This window comes from Limanda limanda, chromosome 17 (assembly GCF_963576545.1).
Source record: "Limanda limanda chromosome 17, fLimLim1.1, whole genome shotgun sequence".
Lineage (NCBI taxonomy): Eukaryota > Metazoa > Chordata > Actinopteri > Pleuronectiformes > Pleuronectidae > Limanda > Limanda limanda.
The window spans coordinates 517,773-539,208 of NC_083652.1; the positions used below are offsets into that span (position 1 = coordinate 517,773).

General features: G+C 40.7%; 1 protein-coding gene across 1 annotated transcript in view; it reads right to left on the minus strand.

Moving 5' to 3' along the window:
- smg1 (SMG1 nonsense mediated mRNA decay associated PI3K related kinase) overlaps window positions 1–21,436 on the minus strand; it is a 99,692-nt gene that overhangs the window by 63,166 nt on the left and 15,090 nt on the right. Inside the window, exons 4-19 of the mRNA XM_061090893.1 lie at window positions 20,556–20,689; window positions 19,599–19,657; window positions 18,653–18,866; window positions 18,237–18,362; window positions 18,048–18,120; window positions 15,481–15,578; window positions 13,090–13,263; window positions 9,810–10,031; window positions 9,442–9,543; window positions 8,474–8,764; window positions 3,593–3,723; window positions 2,734–2,895; window positions 1,763–1,881; window positions 1,569–1,656; window positions 1,208–1,309; window positions 873–1,013 (exon numbers count right to left, since the gene is read on the minus strand). Of these exons, the coding sequence (XP_060946876.1) occupies window positions 873–1,013; window positions 1,208–1,309; window positions 1,569–1,656; window positions 1,763–1,881; window positions 2,734–2,895; window positions 3,593–3,723; window positions 8,474–8,764; window positions 9,442–9,543; window positions 9,810–10,031; window positions 13,090–13,263; window positions 15,481–15,578; window positions 18,048–18,120; window positions 18,237–18,362; window positions 18,653–18,866; window positions 19,599–19,657; window positions 20,556–20,689 (2,236 nt within the window). The remainder of the gene's footprint in view (window positions 1–872; window positions 1,014–1,207; window positions 1,310–1,568; window positions 1,657–1,762; window positions 1,882–2,733; window positions 2,896–3,592; window positions 3,724–8,473; window positions 8,765–9,441; window positions 9,544–9,809; window positions 10,032–13,089; window positions 13,264–15,480; window positions 15,579–18,047; window positions 18,121–18,236; window positions 18,363–18,652; window positions 18,867–19,598; window positions 19,658–20,555; window positions 20,690–21,436) is intronic.

Consider the following 21,436-nt stretch of genomic DNA (forward strand, 5'->3'; position numbering starts at 1 on the left):
TAACTGAACTAACGTGACAGCCCTCAACGCTGGCCAAGAAAACTCCATCAGCAGATGTCATGGCTAGAGGAGAAATCCTTTTTCTACATTTAGTTTCTAACCAGCAGCTGACCTGCTGACACTCACCCCTTACTCTATAGTATTGATAATCGTGAAAACCTTGAAACTGGGATATTTCCTCTGACAATAATCGTGGCACCAAAATTTCATATCGTGACATCCCTACAGCCTAAATATCACATCTATCTTTTCTGTCTACTGTGAAACCATGTGTGTAATACTCTAATTTCACTAACAGATTTGAACAGAATTACTGCCCCGTGATTATATGTCTCCACCAACCAGTTTCTGCATACGTTCTTCATATAAGGTCACTGTAACCTTTACATTTGATCACTGAAATCGATTCTAATCCAAATTTGAAAGGATTCCCTCAAGACGTTCTTTAGATAGCATGGCAAAACTGAGTTTTCTGAGGTCATGGTAACCGATGACCACCAAATACTAATCAGTTCATCCTTGAGTCGAACTAAACATATTTATCAAATTTGAAGAAACTCTCTAAAGGTCATGAGACATGTTCACAAGAATGGGATGGCCAGACAACATGAAAACAATGGCCACTGGCTTTCTAACAATGTTTCAGATTTAGAGAAGTAAATGTCAATTGAAGATATCAGTATTATTACTAATTCACTGTTAATTTCAGAAATACATAATACAGCCAGAAAATTTGGGAAGCATAAGCTGCTACACAAAGTCTGGCCCCTGCTGCATCAGTCTCTGTAACAACAACTGTAAAAGCAAAAACCCCATCTACAGAGCTTATGTAAAATCTTTGCAATTGATTCCCGTGTCACTGTGCCATGTACCCTCCACGGTGCAGAACTCCATATAAGATGAAGCTGATGAGGTCGCTGAAGTCCTGGGGGTGGAAGGTGCTGCTTGGGGCTTGGCTCATGTGCTGGCGGATTGCCAGTGAAATTTCCCTCATCTCAGATTGGCTGTGGTTACTGTGAAAAAATAAAACAATATACATTTCAACAATAAGGAATTAATTTACTGGAGTCGACAATGTGTTAAACCAAAATCTGAAATATGTAAGGACGACTGACTTCTTGCCCAAATGTGAATACTATGTCAAGATATTATGTACAGTTAGATTTGTTTTAAGGGCAACAGAGCCTTTGTACAGTAGAGGTCTTACCTAAGAGCTACATCAAGGGGGATTGTCCTGAGCAGCTTTCCATAGGCCTGCCTCACCCTAACAGCTGAGTGGACCAACTGCACTCTGCACACATCCACACATCTAATGGATGAGAACACACACACACACACACACACACACACACACACACACACACACACACACACACACACACACACACACACACACACACACACACACACACACACACACACACACACACACACACACACACACACACACACACACACACACACACACACACACACACACACACACACACACACACACACACACGTTAAAAACAGGCATGTGCCATTATAGTTTTATCCCACGTCCAAAGTGTGTGTGAGATGTTCACCTCTGCAGCATCTCAGTGGATAGAGACGAAGAAAGGACCTGTAAACTGTGGCAGGTCTGAAGGCAAATACTTTGGTCTTCATTAAGAGCTATCGAGAGGAGAAAAAAGGAGTGAAACTGATGAATAATAGATACCTTTGAAGTTGACTTGACTTGAAAATTCGATGTTGGAAATGGCGGACATATTGTGCTCACCGTTAGCCAGTAGGCCCCTGCAGAACTTGTTGAAGGAGGGCAGGGAGAAAAGGGGGCTGTTAGTGTCTGACTTCTTCATCAGCACAGAGATTTCCTGAGCCCAGGTCAGTAGTAGCCTCCTAACACACAAACACAAAAGCGTCACAGCAACTGTATCTGCCACCTTTGGGTCGTGCTCAAATCTAGTTTTGCTGAAGAAATTTTGTCACACATTCATAGGTCTTGGCCCTTTTATGTACTTTTTACAATTCTCAATGTTACTCGAACTCATAATTATGTTGTTTTGACCCAGTCTGAGTACACAGATGTGTCTGAAGTCACTGTGTTTATCTTTGTGCTGTCACAAGCAAGCAAGAAGGGTATAGAGAGAGAAATCAGGGGGAGCTAAAAATCTTCTGAAGCTGTGCTATGAAGAAAGATTTGACCAATTTAGGGAAAATATTAATCATTTTGTGGTCTGTGTTGATATTTTGGCCACTAACAAATCAATTTATGGTCACTAGGAAGCGATTAAAAGCATCGGATTTGCATTCACATAGTGAAAAGCATGTGGAAACATGCCTTTCAGACCACCTCAAAATGAGATTTCAGCTGTGACTTTATCCACATACAGATGGCAACCATGACTCATTAAAGACTTTTTACCTTAATGTACTTGTCACACAGGTTTGAATAGCAACTTTCTGGCTTCTCAAAGTTTCTAAAATATATTTTTTCTAAGCTCCAACCAAAATGCTTTTTGAAAATTGTGTTTAGTTACCATGTTATAGTACCTTTTCGTTAATATGACTGTTAACTGAATATTTAAATTATTGGGAAGGCTTATGTACACGAGGAAAAAAAGGTGCGTAAGAATCACAAAAGGAATGTTCGTGGGGCCATGTGTCTTCATACCAATTCAACACAACTGGAGATACGTAAAACCCCTTTTCACAATTGAACTATTTTGGACATCATAAAAAAACATGAACCTGGCCTCGTGGTAGAGGTGCTCCTTTGACAGTAGACCTCCCAGAAGGGTTAGCAGTGTGCTGAAATGTTTCTTAGTCGCTGTTGTCACGGTACTGATGACGGCGCCATCGAACAGGGAGGGAGAAGATGATGACAGGCTGGATGAGATGAAATGGTCGTGTCTGTATAAAAACAAACCAAACAACATGGGTTAAGAGCAACCACAGAACAGGGAAATAACATCAACATATGACTGTTACTTACAAAAATACTTGTTTGAACTAAGATAAGGGATAATAAAGTACCAATCCACTGATATTACACATTAAGCTAATTTACATATATTTTCATTGTGTATATGGCAGTTTTAGCCTTATTCTTTCAGATGTAATCATTGTGGGCTCAATTACACCTGGGACTAAAGAAAAAAACTAAAAGATTTAGTCTAAAGAAGAAGGTTGAAGAATTCAACAGATTACACATCTCACTTTTATTCAATTTCTATTATAAAATGATATCAGTATTTTATCTTCAACTTAACCTACTCTGGAGGAGGTAAAATGCTCAGCATAAGTTGCCATGGTTATTTACCAAGATAAGAAATTAAAGAGATTCATAGTACAGAGCTTCACAAACACAACAATCAACATCAATAAACTGGCAATTCCTCATTTGCCAATAGAAGCATAACAAAAACTCACAAAACTAAGATTCAATAGTTACAGTGTGATCTGTGCTAGCATTTGTATCAATAATATTCTGACAAAATACAAATAAAGTTATATATAATAAACAGTACATGTTAATATTATCAATGGACAGTTAGTACATAAGTTACCTGTTATATTTTACAATACACAGTATAGGTGTGTGTATTACCTTGTGCAGTGGGAGAAGAGGGTGTAGAGTACAGCATACTGGATTGCAGGGTAGTAGACAGCTAACTCAGAGTGAACCAGCATCAGATTGTGACTGAGAAGAGCGAAGACAGTAGGGGACAAAGCCCACATCTATCGAGATAAAACAAATAACAACATGAACACACATGGCCACATAGAAAAGCAGTTCATCTTCAGTCAGTGCCATCATCCAAAACATCCTGATGCTGATAGACATTTAAAGCTTTTCACCAGCAAACTGATGTGAGCCAGCTTTCCTTTCCTGTGACCTCAGTGACAGACACACAGCTTACTAAACAGCTACATCCTTGGAACCCTTAAGTTGGTGTCAGAAATGTATTGATTCATCGTTATGCAGATGACTTTATATAAATGCAGAAACAGAACATAAACAATTAAAGTTTTCCGCTATGGAAATGTTTTAAGCGATGTCCCACCACTGCATAATCGTAACTACCGGTGCTTAAGGATCAGGGGTCTCATTTATTAAAAGTGTACGTGCGCACAAAAGCCAAAATGGCGTACGCAAAATCAAATTCTGATATATAAAACCATGCGCACGCACACCTGAATGCAATTTTCGCTTTATAAATCTGCCTCATACTCTGTCCTCTACACGCCCCTTTTCAACCATAAATGGTCAAAGCAAAGCACCTCATTAATATTCAATTTTGCCAATGGGTTTCCACGGTGAGTCATGACAGAGTCACGGCATCAAGCAATGAGAACAAATCAATAGAATCTTTATTAGCTGACCAGACATTGCTGAACCCTCATTTCGTCCTCATCCTTCCATCGTGTAAATCCATCACACAGGATCACGCACCAGTGTCACGGCAGTATTTATTTAGAGCAACCGGACCTCCGCTCTAGGATATTATTTTGAAAGTGAATCGTTTTTCTTCATGTTTTGTTAGTGCGCTCTGTGTGCTCTTTGGCCTCATGGCACAGTCACGTTCACTGCAGTGATTTGATGATACACGCAGTGTTAGAAGATATTGTTAAAAACTGTTGATTCGGCAAATCCGCTCTTCAATGGAATCCGAAACGTAATTTGCTGCAAGTTGTTTTATATATTTTGTCAATAAAAAGGCTCCTGTGGATCAGATATGTTGAGTGAGCACAACTAAAGCTGATGGTTTAATGTAAATGATGAAGTGGATCAATAATCTGTCTTCAGTTCACCACCTCACGCCTGCAACGCCACTTTTCCGTCTCCAAAAATGTTCGTACACACGGGTCAGAGTTTGCGTGGAAATTAGTAAATATTCACACCTTGCACACCTTACACTTTAACAACAAACACCAACACTAATCAGAATTTTTTGTTTGTTAGATTCCCTTTAGAGTTTTAGGCACGTATCTAAACATGGGTGCACTGTGTGCACGTAGTTAAGCTGTCTCACACAACACAAGACCTGCACAGCCAGAACATCAGGATTTGAGGGACCGGAACAATCTGGATTATTTTTCTGACATCATTGATTAATAACTAAATACGTGTGGTTATAGGTTTTTGTGTGAAGACCAACAGAGGCGGGAAGACAAACACAAACAAACAGGCTGCAGACAGGAGAGTTCTACCCACAGATTATCACAGAAGACTGAGTTTTGTTAACTCAATTTTTGGAAAAAAGTTGTGATGCCTTGCTTGTGCAGGAACACAAATATGAATTCAACAGGCTTTAGTAAATCAGCTCTAAGTGGAAGTGATTACAAAAAAGCAGAGGAGCAGAATCTCTTGACCAGTGGACAGTGGTGGGAAGTAACGAAGTAGAAATACTTCATTACTGTACTCAAGTAGACAACTTTTTACTTTTACTCGTTACATTTGAACACAAATATCTGTACTTTCTACTTCGTATATTCTCAAAGCTGTCTCGTTACTTTAGCAGCGGAGGTTGGCACAACATGCACCTTAACGCACGGCGCACCGCTCTCTCTCTCTAGGCCGAATTATAGTACTGCGACTGCAGCTGGCCACGCAGTTGCATCGACTGCCTCTCTTTGGTTTATGGTTTCCCAAGGGTTGCGCGTGTTGCAAAGCAATTCCCCGCCACTAGGCAGAGTAACGTGTTTTGTCGAAGACGGCCATAGAGACGCCTTCTTTGTGTGTGGCCGTCGTCGACTGTTTATTTACATTGCCACTGCGGCTCCTCGCAGCCTTTTTCTGGCGGATTTCAGTGACAAGTGATCGTACTTTAGGATCTCTTCTGCCAAGCGCTCTTCTATTTGGTCCATATTCGTTCTTCTAAATCTTCCGTGGATGTCACCATCAGAAACCTTGTTACGAGTTTGACTTCCTATAGAGTCCAGTTTGATCGTCTTCTCGGCGCCCCGCCAGGGCCGTGACCGACTCTGGCAGGGCCGATCCGAGGACCTCCCTAAACCATCCAATGGGTAGTAGCGATGTGTGTACAAAGGGCAGGGACTTCATCAACGCGAGCACATTCCACATCAATTTATTCCCTTTAGAATGATCCAGGTGCTCAGACAGGAGCTCCGTTTAGTTCAGTCTTTAGTATTCAGTCTGAAATTTGGCAGCAAAACTAGACTGTGTCCAGTGAGTTTTTCTTCTCTGTACTAGCAAAGTGCATGCTAACAAAAGAGAAACTATCTTATTTTGTGTGCCTAGACCTTGTTTCCCTTTGCTGAGTTATCATAAGGGGCATTGTGTATCATTCCTGCTTCTGATGAGAGGTCCATGTTTAGTGATATTTACAGAATGTTTTAGTGGTTATACTGTGGTATATTAGTGATCTTAGGCAGACACAAGAGGCACTTGTTTGTAGTTGATTCTTTGTTGTCTCTGGAAGTTCAGATGCACTAGTCCATTACTATTTGAACCTCATCCTCTGGGGTTCCAAACTTGTAAAATTATACATTATATGTATATTGTTGTTATAATTTTGTTGTTGTCAGTTGAAATACATCTTGAGGAGAAACATTTTGGGTTGTTTTGTGTCTGTATAGGCCTACTATAAAAAGCACTGCGCAATTTTAATTTTGTTACTTGTACTTTTACTTTTGATACTTAAGTACATTTCAACACCAGATACTTTTGATACTTAATTACATTTAATATGAGATACTTAAAGACTTTTACTCAAGTCATTTTCTGACGGGTGACTTTTACTTTTACCGAAGTCATTTTCAGGTAAGACATCTGTACTTTTACTCAAGTATGGCTTTCAAGTACTTAATACACCACTGCCAGTGGATGCGCCTCAATGCTGCTAAGGGGGGCCTGGAGGGGCCACCTGATACAGCAAAGGGTTTAATGTCAAATCAATGCGGAGAGCACTGACCACTGTTACAGACTGACTTTTATATAGAAACTAGGGCTGGGCAAGTTAACTCGTTTCAATGGAGTTAACTCGAGTTTACTCAAGTGATGAGTTAACTCGATTAATTATTTTATCTCGCATTCACTCAGGTTTGATTATTTATTGTTTTATTGTGAAAGTCAGGCTTTTATTTTGTGAAAGTCTGTTGCTGACTGCTGCAGAACAGGAAAAAAGAAAATAATGCTGCAGAACAGGAAAAAAGAAAATAATTGGCGGATAAACAATCGAGTTAACTCATCACTTGAGTTAACTCGATTAAAACGAGTTAACTTGCCCAGCCCTAATAGAAACCCCTCTTTTGTAAATTGAAACACACTTGTAATAACGGTAAATCTTTTAAAAAACTACTTTTTAAAGTACATTTCATGAAGTTACAGGCAACTCTGGAGACAAGATACAAAATAAATCATGTATAAAAATAGAATTCACTGAGATACATCGATAATCGTTTTATCATAAAATCGTTGCCCTCAATCAGAATCGGATCGTGAGGTGCCTAGAGATTCCCACCGTAAGTGGAACCTTTTGTGTCTCAGCTGTGACAACTACAGCGAGTTTATTAGGTTGGCCAATCAGTGCTTACTACAGTTTGACCTAATTTCAGAGGTAAGCACACTAGAGCTGCAAAAGATAACCGATTAAAATAAAATATAAAAAGTTGCCTTCAAAGAAGCCTGTATAATGCACAAAGTTAATTTCACATTGCACAGCTGCACTCCATCACTTCGCAAGCAGCTGAAGAGCAAAAATGTTGGGGCCATGGGTGAAGGGGACTTCTTATTCTCTATGTTCACTGGTAGATTGCAAACAACATTCAGGTTCATACCTTGTGCTATGTGAAATCAGCTTTGCAGAGGTTGTCTTTGAAGCTTTAAAGGTTCAGTGTGTAGAATTTAGTGACATCTAGTGGTGTAGTTTGCAAGTTGCAGCTGAATACCCCTCACCTTCCCTTTCCCTTCTAAACATGACAGAGAAGGTGCTTAGTTTGTCCTAGTTGGGCTACTGTAAAAAACATGGCGGCCTCCGCAGAGAGGACCCTCTCCCGATGTGAAAATATAAAGGTGCCATTCTAGAGTAAAGAAAACAACAATTCCGACAATTTACTCACAACCGTTTGTGATCACACCTGCTGCATTTCCTATGATGGCACCTAGTTTGGCTCTAGGTAGGAAGTGTTTCTTCTGACTCAATCTCAGACCAACCTTGTATTTAAGTTGGTACTTATGCTCCTTTTGTTACATTTGCAAGGTTGCACAAGAATAATTAACCTACTTAAGCATTCTTTAAACAATGAGGACGGAGGTGTGTTCGTATTGGCAATGAAACATTTTGATGTTTATGTCACTAAAAAGACAGAAAGGAGAAGAGAGATTTAGACGTTGTCTGCTAGGAGCTGGTATAGGTACTAAAGGTAAAAAATCATTTAAATACTATATTTGTTTTTACATCACAAAGGGGTACTGCTTAAAGATTATATTTAATTATTAGTAGTACAGAAAAGCATAGTGGCTCACCCCAATGAGCGAGTTCTTGGTGTTGCCAATGGTGGTGAGGGTGCTGAGGTTGAAGATGAGGGAGAACTCTGCCTTTTCCAGCGGTAGGGCGAGGGAAGCAAAAGCGGGGTGCTGGATGGTGGGACATGGGTTATCTTGCACCTGGTCCCAACCAGTGGGTCCCAGGCTTACCATCAGGTTGGATAGGGCACATGCCATCTCACCCAATACCATTTTATAAGCTGCCTCCAGTGTTGGAATGTTTTTCAGGCCAAGCAGTACCTGGTACACACCATGAACAGCTGACATCACCTGTAAAGCGCAGAAACACAGAAATATTCACGCTTGATATCATGTGTTTTATTCTTATGGAGTTAACCTCAATTGTAGCAGATGGCATGCTTCACCCCAACAAGTTGGTCTCACAAATGCGCAAATTCCTGCAGCTAAGTTCAAACATATCCAGAAGAGTGGGGTTGCTTTGGCAGCATATTAATAATTTGAACTACTAAATACTAAATCTTCAACTACCACATATAATAATTGGAGCTGTAACAATTCTCAAACAGATTGAATGGAACGCAACTCGTCTCCCGGCCCAACCCCACCAACTACTTGGACCTAGGACTACTTCTTATCAAGGAAATACAGTCGTCATACCAGAAATCTCACAAACGGTGCAGTTATATTAAAAATTTAACGTGAAGGACTTAGGCTAATAGGCGGTGGGCAGGCTCTCCTTTCTCACAAACACAAATACTTAAACTTACAGGTGTAAGACAGGACATAAAAGTGACAAGACATAAAAGTGGTCGTGCTGTCATCACCATCAACTCAGAAATAGCTCAGATGTCATATGACGACAGTAAATGCAGACGTGTGAGTTTGTAGAGCTTCCCAGAACTGCTGAAAAGCCTGTTCTGTAGTTTTCTTTTGGAGAAAAGAAAACATGAACATATATCGACACAAACGCAAGAGTCCACACACACCTCTTTCTCTTGGTGAAAGCGCAGATTCAGCAAATGGGAGTCAGGTGCCAACAACTTCTCAACAAAGAACACAGGCAACTTAGTGTTGATTTGGTCCACAATCTGAAAGAATATGCAGAGACAACAATGACTTTAACATGTTACAGAATTCGTTTTTTACAGCATTAAAGCTCACATGATAAATGTCCTGACTTCTGGTAGAAATTCTCAGGGAAAGAGTAAGAGCCCAGCTTGACAGTGAATTCTTCAGGGTACCAATCATCAGTAAAGGTGCAGGGACCTCTGCTTTCTTGCAAGTCACAATTATCAAAACTCTTCAACCCATGGACACACAATCGAATACTGTCAGAAATACTGAGTGACTGTACCAGAGTGAGAAGGCTAAGCACAGCCAGACTATAGTCTGTTCCACAGGCATGGCAGCAGTCCAGCTGGTCTAGCCCATAAGTTAGGACTGCCTCCATCAGCTGACCACAGGGTTCCACACTGGCCAGCAGCACACCCACACATTCGTTTCCTGCTGTGAGAACTGCCTCAGAGAATTGCACCTGCTTAGCCATGGTCACGCAGGCCAGAACCCGATTCAGAACCTTCGGAAAAAAGAACATAGAAAAATGATTCCAATGACACAAAGTTCTGGTATGGCATTTAAAGTCACTATCTGGAATGTACAGAAATGCACATTCCAATGACGTCTAAGTGGCATTAAGGTAGGTGGGAAACTGCCCCTTCCCCACACCATGACTCTCATGTATTAATCATTTTCACATTTGATTTTGAGTTACATGGCTAATAAGACTTAACAATTGCTTCAAACATGAAAGCTGAGGATTTAAAGGAGACAGTGAGTTGATGCAGGAGAGTGATTGAGGATGTCACTTTGTCGACAATATATTGTAGTCACTTACATTCTCTCTAATTCCTAAGCTGTCTGTCTACATGTCTGTGTGTTTAAACAGGCATTGACCCAAAACAAAGGGTAGAAACCCAAGGAATTAATATGTAAGCATTTTTACATAAATTCAAATTTTAAATATTAAAAAGTTGATAATTAGGATAATTATTGAAATTAAATATTTTGTATATTAACAAACTCATCCTAGAGCTTTCATCCAATCAACTTCAAATTCTGTGGGTGTCATTTTAACAAGATGGTAATTCAAACTAACTCAAATAGTGAGTTTTCGCAACACGGTGTCAAGTATTTATTACTCGCCATCCAAACATGAGGTTGTTGTATCTAGGATATACATGCTCCAATATACTCCAAATTGGATATGTTTGACTAAAGTCCCGTCCTGATGACATCTACGCAAAATCATGACTTAAAATCACTGCGCCCCCTGGTGGCAGAAGGAAATGTCTTTTTTGGATGTCTTACACTATGATGTACTCCTCGTCCATTGACCAAAACCATGTAAAACTTTGTCAGAAGGGCCTCAAGACATTGATGATGTAGGCATATGGAAACTGAGTACGCAACACAGAACCTTTTCACCCAGTCCCCGGCCGCCCTCCCCCACCGCTGTATCACGTCCCGAGTTGCAAGTTCTCGGGCCCACACAGTGCTGCTTAGCAGCTAGGGTTGCAAAGGGGTGGAAAATTTCCAGTAAATTTCCGGAAACTTTCCAGAAACTTTCCATGGGAAATTAAGCTCGGGAATTTGGGGAATTTTGAAGAAAAAAAAATTACGCAAATTAAACGCTGAGCAATAAAAACGTCATTCAAAACTCTATTTTAAAGATGTATCGAATGCAGCACACGCTGCACGTTGAATTTCAACCCTCCACTGTGCATTTCTCCATCACATGTACAGTGCATTCTTCCATCACATGCACAGATAATTCCCAGCATCCTGCACACTACAGCAGGGCTATTGAGGCCTGCTGTAGTGTGCAGGACAAGTCAGGTAAGTTTCTATGATATAAATGGGGAAAATATATTCGGATGCTGATTGAGGATTGTTCATCTGTTCATCTAGCCCATTTCTTTTAATTTATCCATCAATTGTAAAATATTTTTACAGACGATTCCAATGGTTTGGCTAACTATTTATATCTCTGGCGTTGCATTAGTGTTTTTTTACAAGCTTTTTTCTCATCTTATTCTACACACAATGCCACGTGCACTCGCAGCGTGGAGACATTTCACCCCAGCCAATGTAGAAGGAAAGGCTGTGTACATTTGCAAATACTGTGGAAAGACCGATGTTAAGAATGACACAAAGATGCAGAAGCATATATTCAAGTGCCCAAAGTTTCCTCAGGGCTCAAATCAGCCTATGACAAAACAAAATGTTCATATGTATGTCTGTATATGACAAGGTTAATAGTTAGTATAATTACCCACAACATTTCCAGTTTATTCCTGTTAATTCCCGTATATCAATGGAAAGTTTCCAACTTTGAATATTCTCGGAATTTTGCAACGCTGTTTGCAGCCCTAGGTTAGTTTAATTTCAGGTGAAAATAAACAATGTAATTGATGTGAAATGTGTGAATTAAGGACACCATTAGGATGATGATTTATTTTTGGTCAATAAGCAAAGGTGACTGAAATGTCCAATTATTGTTTGTGTTTCATGTCACCCCAAACTTTTATTAGCACACCCGTAGAGCCAGTACAGGTTAATTAGGCAGTGTCACTTTATTTTAGGTCTGGTTGATTTGATACAGCTTTACCTTGTTTTTTTACCTTGTTGCAGTGCGACAACCCTGTTCTGCAATAATGATGTGATTAATGTCATTGATCGGCCGCCAATAATTCCTCTAATTAGTTTGATCCGCGATCTCTATAAACGCCGATCAGAGGAGCCAATCAGATGAGGCAAAACAAATGAAGGGCAATTCTCAACAGAGATCGGAGGGAATTGAGATAGCTCACTCATAATTTTTTCCAGTAAAAAGTTGGTATTCTAACTTAGGTAGTTTGTTTTTTTACAAGAACTAATCCTGAAAATGTGATATGAAAGAGGTTAACTTGTGTCCTGCTCACATTGTTCAGTTATAAAAACCTGCAAAGCGTCACTCATGCAGCTGCTGACAGTGGAGGTGAAAAGTGGTGCTGATACAGGAGTTTAATATGACAAAATTCTGAGCAGGATTAAGCCCTGTTGTGTTTATTTGCATATGGAGCTGGGAAGAGAAATTCGATTACAATTAATCACCCAAGACAACACCCTTAAAACAAGGTAAATTTTTTTGGTATATGTTGTGATAGTGTGCAACTCTCGTAGCTTTCCATTGAGCTGAACTTATTATTACATCTTGTCCAGAACACAGTATGAGTGTGTGTGTCTCAGATTACAGTCACTAATACACTGCTTGATCCTATGGGGAGACTGTTTCGGTTGTTTTTGTGTTTGTCCTACCCCAATTATTGATTCATGGTGTCCTATTATTTTTACACTTCATTTGTCTCTACATTTACCATATTTTTTTTCCACTGAACCTAATAATTTTGTACCAATATTTTGTATATCTCTCCACTTTGTTTACCTTTATTCACTTCAATGTGTTACATATTTTTCATTGAGTAAAACGTTTTTGCTTAATTATGTCTGTACATATTAAAAAATGAATAAAAATTAAATTACAAAGAAGAAACACTGCTCAGCCCTCCGTCTGGTTCTCTTTGCGTGCCTCTTACATCTGTGACGTAGACTTCAGTGATGGGTGGACCTCGGAAGGTGCTGAATCGCTCTCCGATGCTGCGGACCACTGTGCTGAAAACCCTGAGTAGTGCTGCCAGCTTAGGTAGAGACACTGAGGGAGGGGGGATGTCTTCATCCAGTACCTCGCCTGACACCACATGGCTCAAATCCTAAACAGGAGAATCAGTCAACTCAGTCAAGCACTTACACATTATATACTGCCACATTTAATTTCTTAAAGAACATAGTTTAAAAAACGATTCCTTGAAAATCTTTTTGTAGTGTAATTTTTTGCTATTTCAATATTCATCCTTTTGGATTGGGATCTAGAATAGGTTTATGTGTCAAACTAGCTGGTAGGTTGTCATATTATATTTAACTTGGTGACATACACTCAGCCATTTTATTAGGTACACCTTGCTAGTACCGGGTTGGACCCCCTTTTCCCTTCAGAACTGCCTTAATTCTTCGTAGCATAGATTCAACAAGGCGTGGCGTTTAAACGATGCTCAATTGGTACTAAAGGCTCTTATATACTACTACGTGTCCGTTTCTCGGAGAGGGCTCAGCGGGAGACGAAGTGTCTTTTTGATTTTTACTTGTCCGACTACGTACGTCGAATAAAATTCACTGCCAAACTAATTGGTGGCGCAACGGAAGACGAGCTCAGAGAAGCCTACCCCAATTATCGGAAGAAGAAGTCCACTTGTGTTTATATTTCTCTGTCAGCCTGCCTCCCACACACTGAACCATGGCAACTAACAGAATTAAATAAAGTGTCACCCAGCGGGTCAAGATGCTGATGTTATCGTTTCTTAGCGCAGCGGTTCACAGGTCTTGTTTCCGAACTGTGTTGCTGATTCCACAGCTTGAAGCTCCGTGTAGCCACACTAGCTCCCCTCCCAGCTAGCTCCCTCCCAGCTAGCTTCCCCCAGCTTCCACACACAGTCAGCAGGGACTCCCGACACTAACTACTACCCAGTGTTTGCTTCTAACCTGACGGTATTGTAGAAACAGTGTCATGATAGAAGTGGAATTAAAGTCGTGACGGCGGGGTTATGCACTGTTACCACCGCAGTTAGCATGGTGGCTAGCCTAGCATGCTAGCGCCGTTTTGAAAGCTCGTTATAACCGTCTGTGACCGTGCACACATGTCGTCAGTGCTCGAACGAGCCACCGTCAGCCGGACAACTCCGCTGGCTTAACACACACGTCACGTTCTAATCGTAGAATCATAGCTGTGTATGTGTTTATTGTGAATCAGGAAGTTAGAGGTCCGGAAATGACGTCGAACAGAAATGACGTCGTACGGAAATGACGTCATACGGAAATGATGTCGTTCGCGGACCAATCACAGCCAAGAGCTGTCCGTCGGGTCTCCGACACAACACGGAGAAGTTAGAAAAATCAGACCTGTACGAAAAGCTGTCCGAAGCACTCGGAGAAGGCGTTTCACGACGGATAGGGCTGTCTTATCTATCCGTTTTACAGAATACGCTGAAGCATAAATTGGCCTTAAGGGGCCCAAAGTGTGCCAAGAAACAATCTCCCACACGATTACACCACCACCCCCAGCCTGAACCGTTGATACAAGGCAGGATGGATACAAGGCAGGATGGATCCATGCTTTCATGTCGTTTATGCCAAATTCTGACCCTACCATCTGAATGTCACAGCTGAAATCGACACTCATCAGACCAGGCAACGTTTTTTCCAATATTATATGGTCCAATTTTGGTGAGCCTGTGCGAATTGTAGTCTCAGTGTCCTTTTCTTGGCTGACAGGATTGGCACCGTGCCGCTGACTGGATATTTTCTCTTTTTTGGACAATTCTCTGTAAACTCTAGAGATGGTTGTGTGTGAAAATCCCAGTAGATCAACACTTTCTGAAATACTCAGACCGGCCCGTCTGGCACCAACAACCACGTTCAAAGTCACCAAAATCCCCTTTCTTCCCCATTCTGATGCTCGGTTTGAACTTCAAGTCTCAGCAAGTCGTCTTCACCCCGTCTAGATGCCTAAATGCATTGAGTTGCTGCCATGTGATTGGCTAGCTATTTGTGTTGACAAGCAATTGAATGATTCAATTCAACAGAATTAAATTGCAGCAGACATTGAACTCAGTAACTTGACAGAGCTACCACATGCACATAAAAGCTTTTACATCCTAAAGGAAAGTGAAAACTACTATAAGCTTGATATGGGCATTTTAATCACAATCTCGTCTGATTGAATCATATAGTACATATATTGTATTACTATTTGATAAATCTGAATTTCCCTCGGGATTAATAAAGTATCCATCTATCTATCTATCTAATCTATCATTAGCATGCTTTGGAATGGCTGCAATTCACTGTGGACTTTGCTTTAAGACTAACTTCACCTCTGCATATGCCTCCATGTCCTCCAAGAACTGTCCCAGCAAGGTGGTGGAAAAGGTCAAGTCTGCCACCCAGAATTGCTCCAGACTTTGTAACCAGCCTAAACAGACAGGAAGAGAAGAATGGCAGATGAAAACCTCTCCACTGTCCTAATGCTCTTAAGATTAAATCGGAGGTATTGGTACCCCTAAGATGATATATCAATGGTTTAAAGTCTGGTATCCATAGGCAGCATACATGGGAGAACAGTAACAAAATAAAACTTGACAAAAGTTTTTTTTTTTAAATTGAAAAATGGTGGTGATGGTGACAAGGTTGGGTTGGTTAGATGTATACTCATTGCTGTGTTGTCCTTATGCATCCTTCTTTAATTTTAACATCCAATTACCACTGCATATACACACTGACTGAAATTACACTTTCATCTCATATTACGAGTTCACTCAATATAAATCAGACGTTTGCAAAGACATGAGACAAGACTTGCTTTTACAAGATAAAGGTAAAAAAAAAGGAAAAAGGTGGTAAGTTGACACTTTGAATCCCAATAACCCAAACAACATGAACTAAAGCAACTTTAATAGTATGTCCCTCATCACCATAGAGAAACAAGATGTTGATATATCGCCATTTACAGAGGTCTATTGGATAACTTGCTGACAGTAAGAAGAATCCTGTACATTAACAGAACCATATAACAGCTGACTTTCTGTGAACTGACAGGTGAGTGAATGGATGGGCTTGTTTATTTTTCAGCACCAGTGTTGATTTTGGCAGCTATTTTCGATTTAGTCTTAGGACAAAAATGCGTAGTTTTAGTCACATTTAGTCATTTTTATCCTTCTTAGTTTTAGTCTAGTTTTCGTTGACGAAAACTCAGAACATTTTAGTCTAGTTTTAGTCGATGAAAAGTAATTACATTTTAGTCTAGTTTTAGTCACATTTAATAGCCACATTAAACTTTCTTTCTTCCCTTCTCAAACCCAGGGACCCCCTGTGTTGTGTCTACAACTGCATACTAGTCTAGCTTGCAGTACTTAGGTTGTCTATGAGATATCCCTACTAGCATAAAAGCTCCATTATGCTTCTCCGTGTCCGTGGCGCGCGGAGAGATGGACGGATCCCACGGACTCTTTTTGATTTTTGCTTTTCCAACAACTGTACGTTTGAAAACAATTAACCTCCAAACAGTAGGTGGCGCAACGGAAGACTGGAGGCAGACACAGAAACAGAAGCTCGGTAGAAACTCAGTGTTTTTACTGTTTCCATTGTTAAGAAGCAGCCAGTGAGTCAGTGACCAGCTGCTTCACAAGAACGAGCTCTGATCTCACTGCGTCTCTGAGCAAGTGCGCGGGGCGGAGCCCCGAGACCAGTGTGTGGTGCTAACTGGGAGCACGCACGCACGCACGCACCCACCCGTGCACACACACGCTCCTGATACTTCATGACAAAATTATTGTGACTTAGTCAACCACCAACATTTTCGTCACGTCAACGAGAGTTTAAATAGTTAAGAGATCCGTTTTCGTAACGTCTTCGTCTCGTCATAGTCATGGGAAAAAACGAAATTAAGACTGTTCAGCACTAATTTGTTTTATGAGCCAGAGCTGATTCGATGCATTCCGATGAATCACATACACAATTTTCTATATTACTGCACATTGCTGCTTTTTCATCAATTAATACAATTCGTCAAACAAGCATGAACTCTGTTTTTATTTAGAACTGCCTTAAAAATATTATCGACTGTTATGGTTATTACAATTGTGCCGGAATTTTCGTAATAAGGTTTCGACAATTAAAAAATCAGGCTACAACAGTAGGTCTATGTCAGTGGTCAGTGCTCTCGCCACACTGATTTAACAATCATTCAGTTTAGATTTGTGTGCTCCATTTGGGTTTAAAATGACAAACTCAGATTATAGCCTTTACTGTATCAAGGTGGCCCCGCCTGGTCCCCCTGAGCAGGGCCACTGGACTGAAGCGCATTACTCCACAGTTCAACAAGTGACTCTTAGGGTATTCTAATCACTCACACTTAGGAATAATTTTTATAAAAACCGGCTGAATTCATTTTTATGTTCTGGGGCATCGCTTGTTCTGCAACAATGAAGTTAAAAAACTGCGATGCTTCGTAATCTAAGGAAAACAACTTCTGTCCTCAGGAGTGTGTGTGTCTGTCTGCTCATCTTCGTTACTCTTCACACAAACTGATAATCACTTGTATCTAGTTAGTAATCGTTAATGTTATTATGACTCCAGATTGTTCTGCTCAATTTAATACTGACATCCTCACTTTGTGAGTCACGATACGTTACATGTCTCATAATCTCCAGAGTCTCCCGCAACCCTCAGTTTTTACGTGGTTGTTTTCACACAATGCTTAGGTTTTAGAGTAGGTTTTAATTCGGCACCTTAGGCATAAACAAGTTTGTGAAATGTGAAGCGGAAGATGTTTGTGGCAAACAAATATTTACCACTGAATTAGAAGACAATTTCTAGCATGCAATCCAAACACCAGAGACAAATTTAGAAAACCTTAAGAGTGCCCACATAAAATCAAACTGACCTGAGACTTGCTGAGTGAGTGCCTGCCTCTGTGTGTGGTCAATATGCCAGCCCACCAAGATGTCCACTGTGTCCTGTGGAAGCAGCAAACATCAAATGACGTGGAACTGGTATTGGCTAAGTTCATCCTTTATTGAACTGTGAGCTTTAAACATATTCAACAATAACTACTCGCTGCTGAAACACTCACCCTGAAGTTGGTGCTGAAGACATGGGGGTAGCAGCGAGCCACCTGAAGAATACACTTTACACTTTGACAAAGCAGCTCTGGTGTGTCCACATTTTCCAGGATGGACTGCAGGTTGCTCATCACCAGCTGAAACACATGACACACTCAGTCCAGAAAATTACCCACCTACCAGGCACCATACAGAACACCCTTCCCTTTCCAATTTCCTTTCTCTCCACTACCAAGATGGGTTTTAGGGAATCTGGTGCCTGTAACCTCGTAAAACGAGTTGGAGCATTACAAAACACAACCTTCCATGGGATGAGTTATTTATAATAAAATATGTCTATGAAAAATGAGATCTCAAGTCTAAAAATGCTTTTGCAACACAGCTCAGTTCTGAGTTGTACAAAAATGTAAGTCTCTGTATACGTTACCTGCATGACATGAGAGAAGGCCTTCCTCTCTCCAGCAGCCTCCAAAGCATGCTGTGCTGCCACCAGGTACAACAACTTAACCTCGTCACGGCCGCTTGAGGTTAACTTGATAAAGAGCCACTTGAAGATGCGCTCAGCCTCGTAGCTGAGCACTGTGCAGAGGAGCCCAAGGCAAGCTGCTGCTTCCTGTCGCAACTCCCACAGGAGCTTACTGCTACACACATTGAGAACATGGGCAAAGAGACCACGTTAGAGGGCAGACAGTGGTGGGCAATATAGGTTTTGGTTGACCGTTTGCTACCTTTAATCAAGTGATTAAATCCTTTTGTCCAATTGAATGTTTGTGCCAAATGTGAAAGTATTCCTTGACAAAGATATCACCTTCAAAAAAGGTTAAAAATGTGTTTTGAGAAGTCACTGTGACGTTTGACCACCAAAATCGAATTCCAAGTGAATATCTGCCACAACATCAACACCGGTCAACACATAATGACTGATACTTCTCTTAAATGGCTCGCTCACACAAACACACACACACACGAACACGCACGAACACACATGAACAGGCTCACACCCCCCCCCTGCATTATAAATACAAAGAGTGGGAAATTCAGTGTGAATCTTTTGCCGCACTACATGTTTGTATCCCATGTATGTGAGAATATATGTAGTCTTTGCAACAAGCTCTTCAATGCATTCCCTGATAGTTGCTTGCACCCATGCATGCTCAGCTTTCTCACACACACCTTTACGAATAAATTGTTGAATGTATTTTTTTTTTAAAGAAGACAGTGGCTGATGGAAAATTGTAGCATATCACCCAACTCAAGCACGTATTAACCTTTCCAAGCATGGACTGTTGAACCTTCTGAACAGGCATTTCCTTCCAGTTTGACGGCGAGTGTTCCACAAGTCAGTTAACCAACAGCACACAGTTTCCTCTTACCTCTCATTCAATATGTCATTCAAGATGCTGAGGATGTTGTCCAACTGTTTGACCAGGGTCTGTGTGTGAGAAAATACAAAATTAGGACAGTGAAGTGTTTGGCAATACTTTGCTTCTAATTCAACCAATTTAATTTGTATCATCTTCAGCCGTACGATGTCATTTTACAGTGGTGCTAAATGTATTGTTTTTTTTCCCAGCCTGCATAATAACCTTATACTAAACAGTGTGTTCTCTATAAATGCACGCCATAGTCAGTACTTGTCAGAGGGTTTCTGAGAGAGCAACTTCTACTTTGTTTTGTCATGGTTGAACAATGGTTTTAGAGAGTGTTTCTTTAGTTCCAACAAATGCAATTTGAGTGGGACATCATCTCTTAGGTCAGATCAAGTTGGCGTTCATTGTGCACCTAAGTTCTTTCTGCTTTGATAATATTTAATCGTAGGAGCAATTGTTCTCCTTAAGAAAAAGGTAAGCCCATATAAAAAACACATTACCAGCCACCCTACTAGGTTGGAAACTCTTCACTTGTGTTATCAGATAAACCAGCTGCAGTTGTCTTTTGTTGAAATGACAACAGGTATTGATGCAATTACTAAGCAGTTTTATTTTGCAATTGGTCAATTGGGAATGCACAACCCAATACAATAAATAAGGTAAAGATTTAGCAGAATGTGTGCATTTTCAATGAATGATCATGAACATTATTTGCAACAGTGATAAGGGATGCAAGGGTAACCAGTTTCACAATTAACCACGGTAACCACAGTTGATTACCATGGAGTAGAGCTCATGGCCTAAATTGTCCAGTATCAATAGCAGTGAGCAACAGTATCCCACACACAGGCTTGCTGGCACAGCATGCAATGTGGGTTTGTTATGGGCATGTTTGAAGTTTACTTTTTTCTAGTTGGTTAATTAACTTGAGGGTTTTTGAAGTACAGATTCCTGACTGACCACTTTGCTCTCTCCATGGTTGATGAACTCCTTCAGCTGTTTGAGGGTGGCCAGCCTGCGGTCCCGATCGTCCTCCCTGGAGATGCGGCGCAGGATGTTGGCCAGCCGAGACTCCTCTGAGTGAGCACCTCTGTCTGTAACAACAATGCTGCATGTCAGGAACAACTTCAATCATCTGGGCGCACCTGAGCCATGATGAGGACCAGTGCCCTCATCTTGATTTCAGTACAAGGAATTAAAAGGGATAGTTCATCCTAAAAATGTATATCAGGGTACATCAAGGCTAAAAACATGGTGTATATGACGCTGTTTTGAGTTGAATTTGAATGTCGGGGCTTATGGACACTTAGATGACAACAGAAGCAGCATGGAGGCATATTATGTTTTTTTTATGTTGTTTTTAACGTTCGGAGGAGTCACCAATACTTCAATTGTGTTGGATTTTGCTGCAATGCTTTTTATCCCTGAAACTCCAATAGTGTTTAGTGGACTCAAACACTTCACCCACCCCTCCATCGGTACAGTGGTTAGTAGATGAGTTGATTAATATGATGTTATTATTGTGTCTCACCAGTAGTTGAAATCAAGCCTGAATTCCTATTCAACCTGGGTATTATTGATGTTTTTCATAAAGAGATGTATTAACCAGGATCACAATCATTTTAAGTTTGTGTTTAAAGCCACTAATGGATATGAACAACCACCTGGAGTAAGGCCTGGCGGGCCGCCAGGCCTTACTCCCCCCCTGCCAGGCTAAGCGTTGCATGGTTTTTTTATTTAAAAAAAAAAAAAAAATCCGTCACTCGCGCACATCAACAACACTTCACTTCCTCATTGAGCCCCGATCACAGACATGGCCCCGATCCCCAAGCAACCATCCT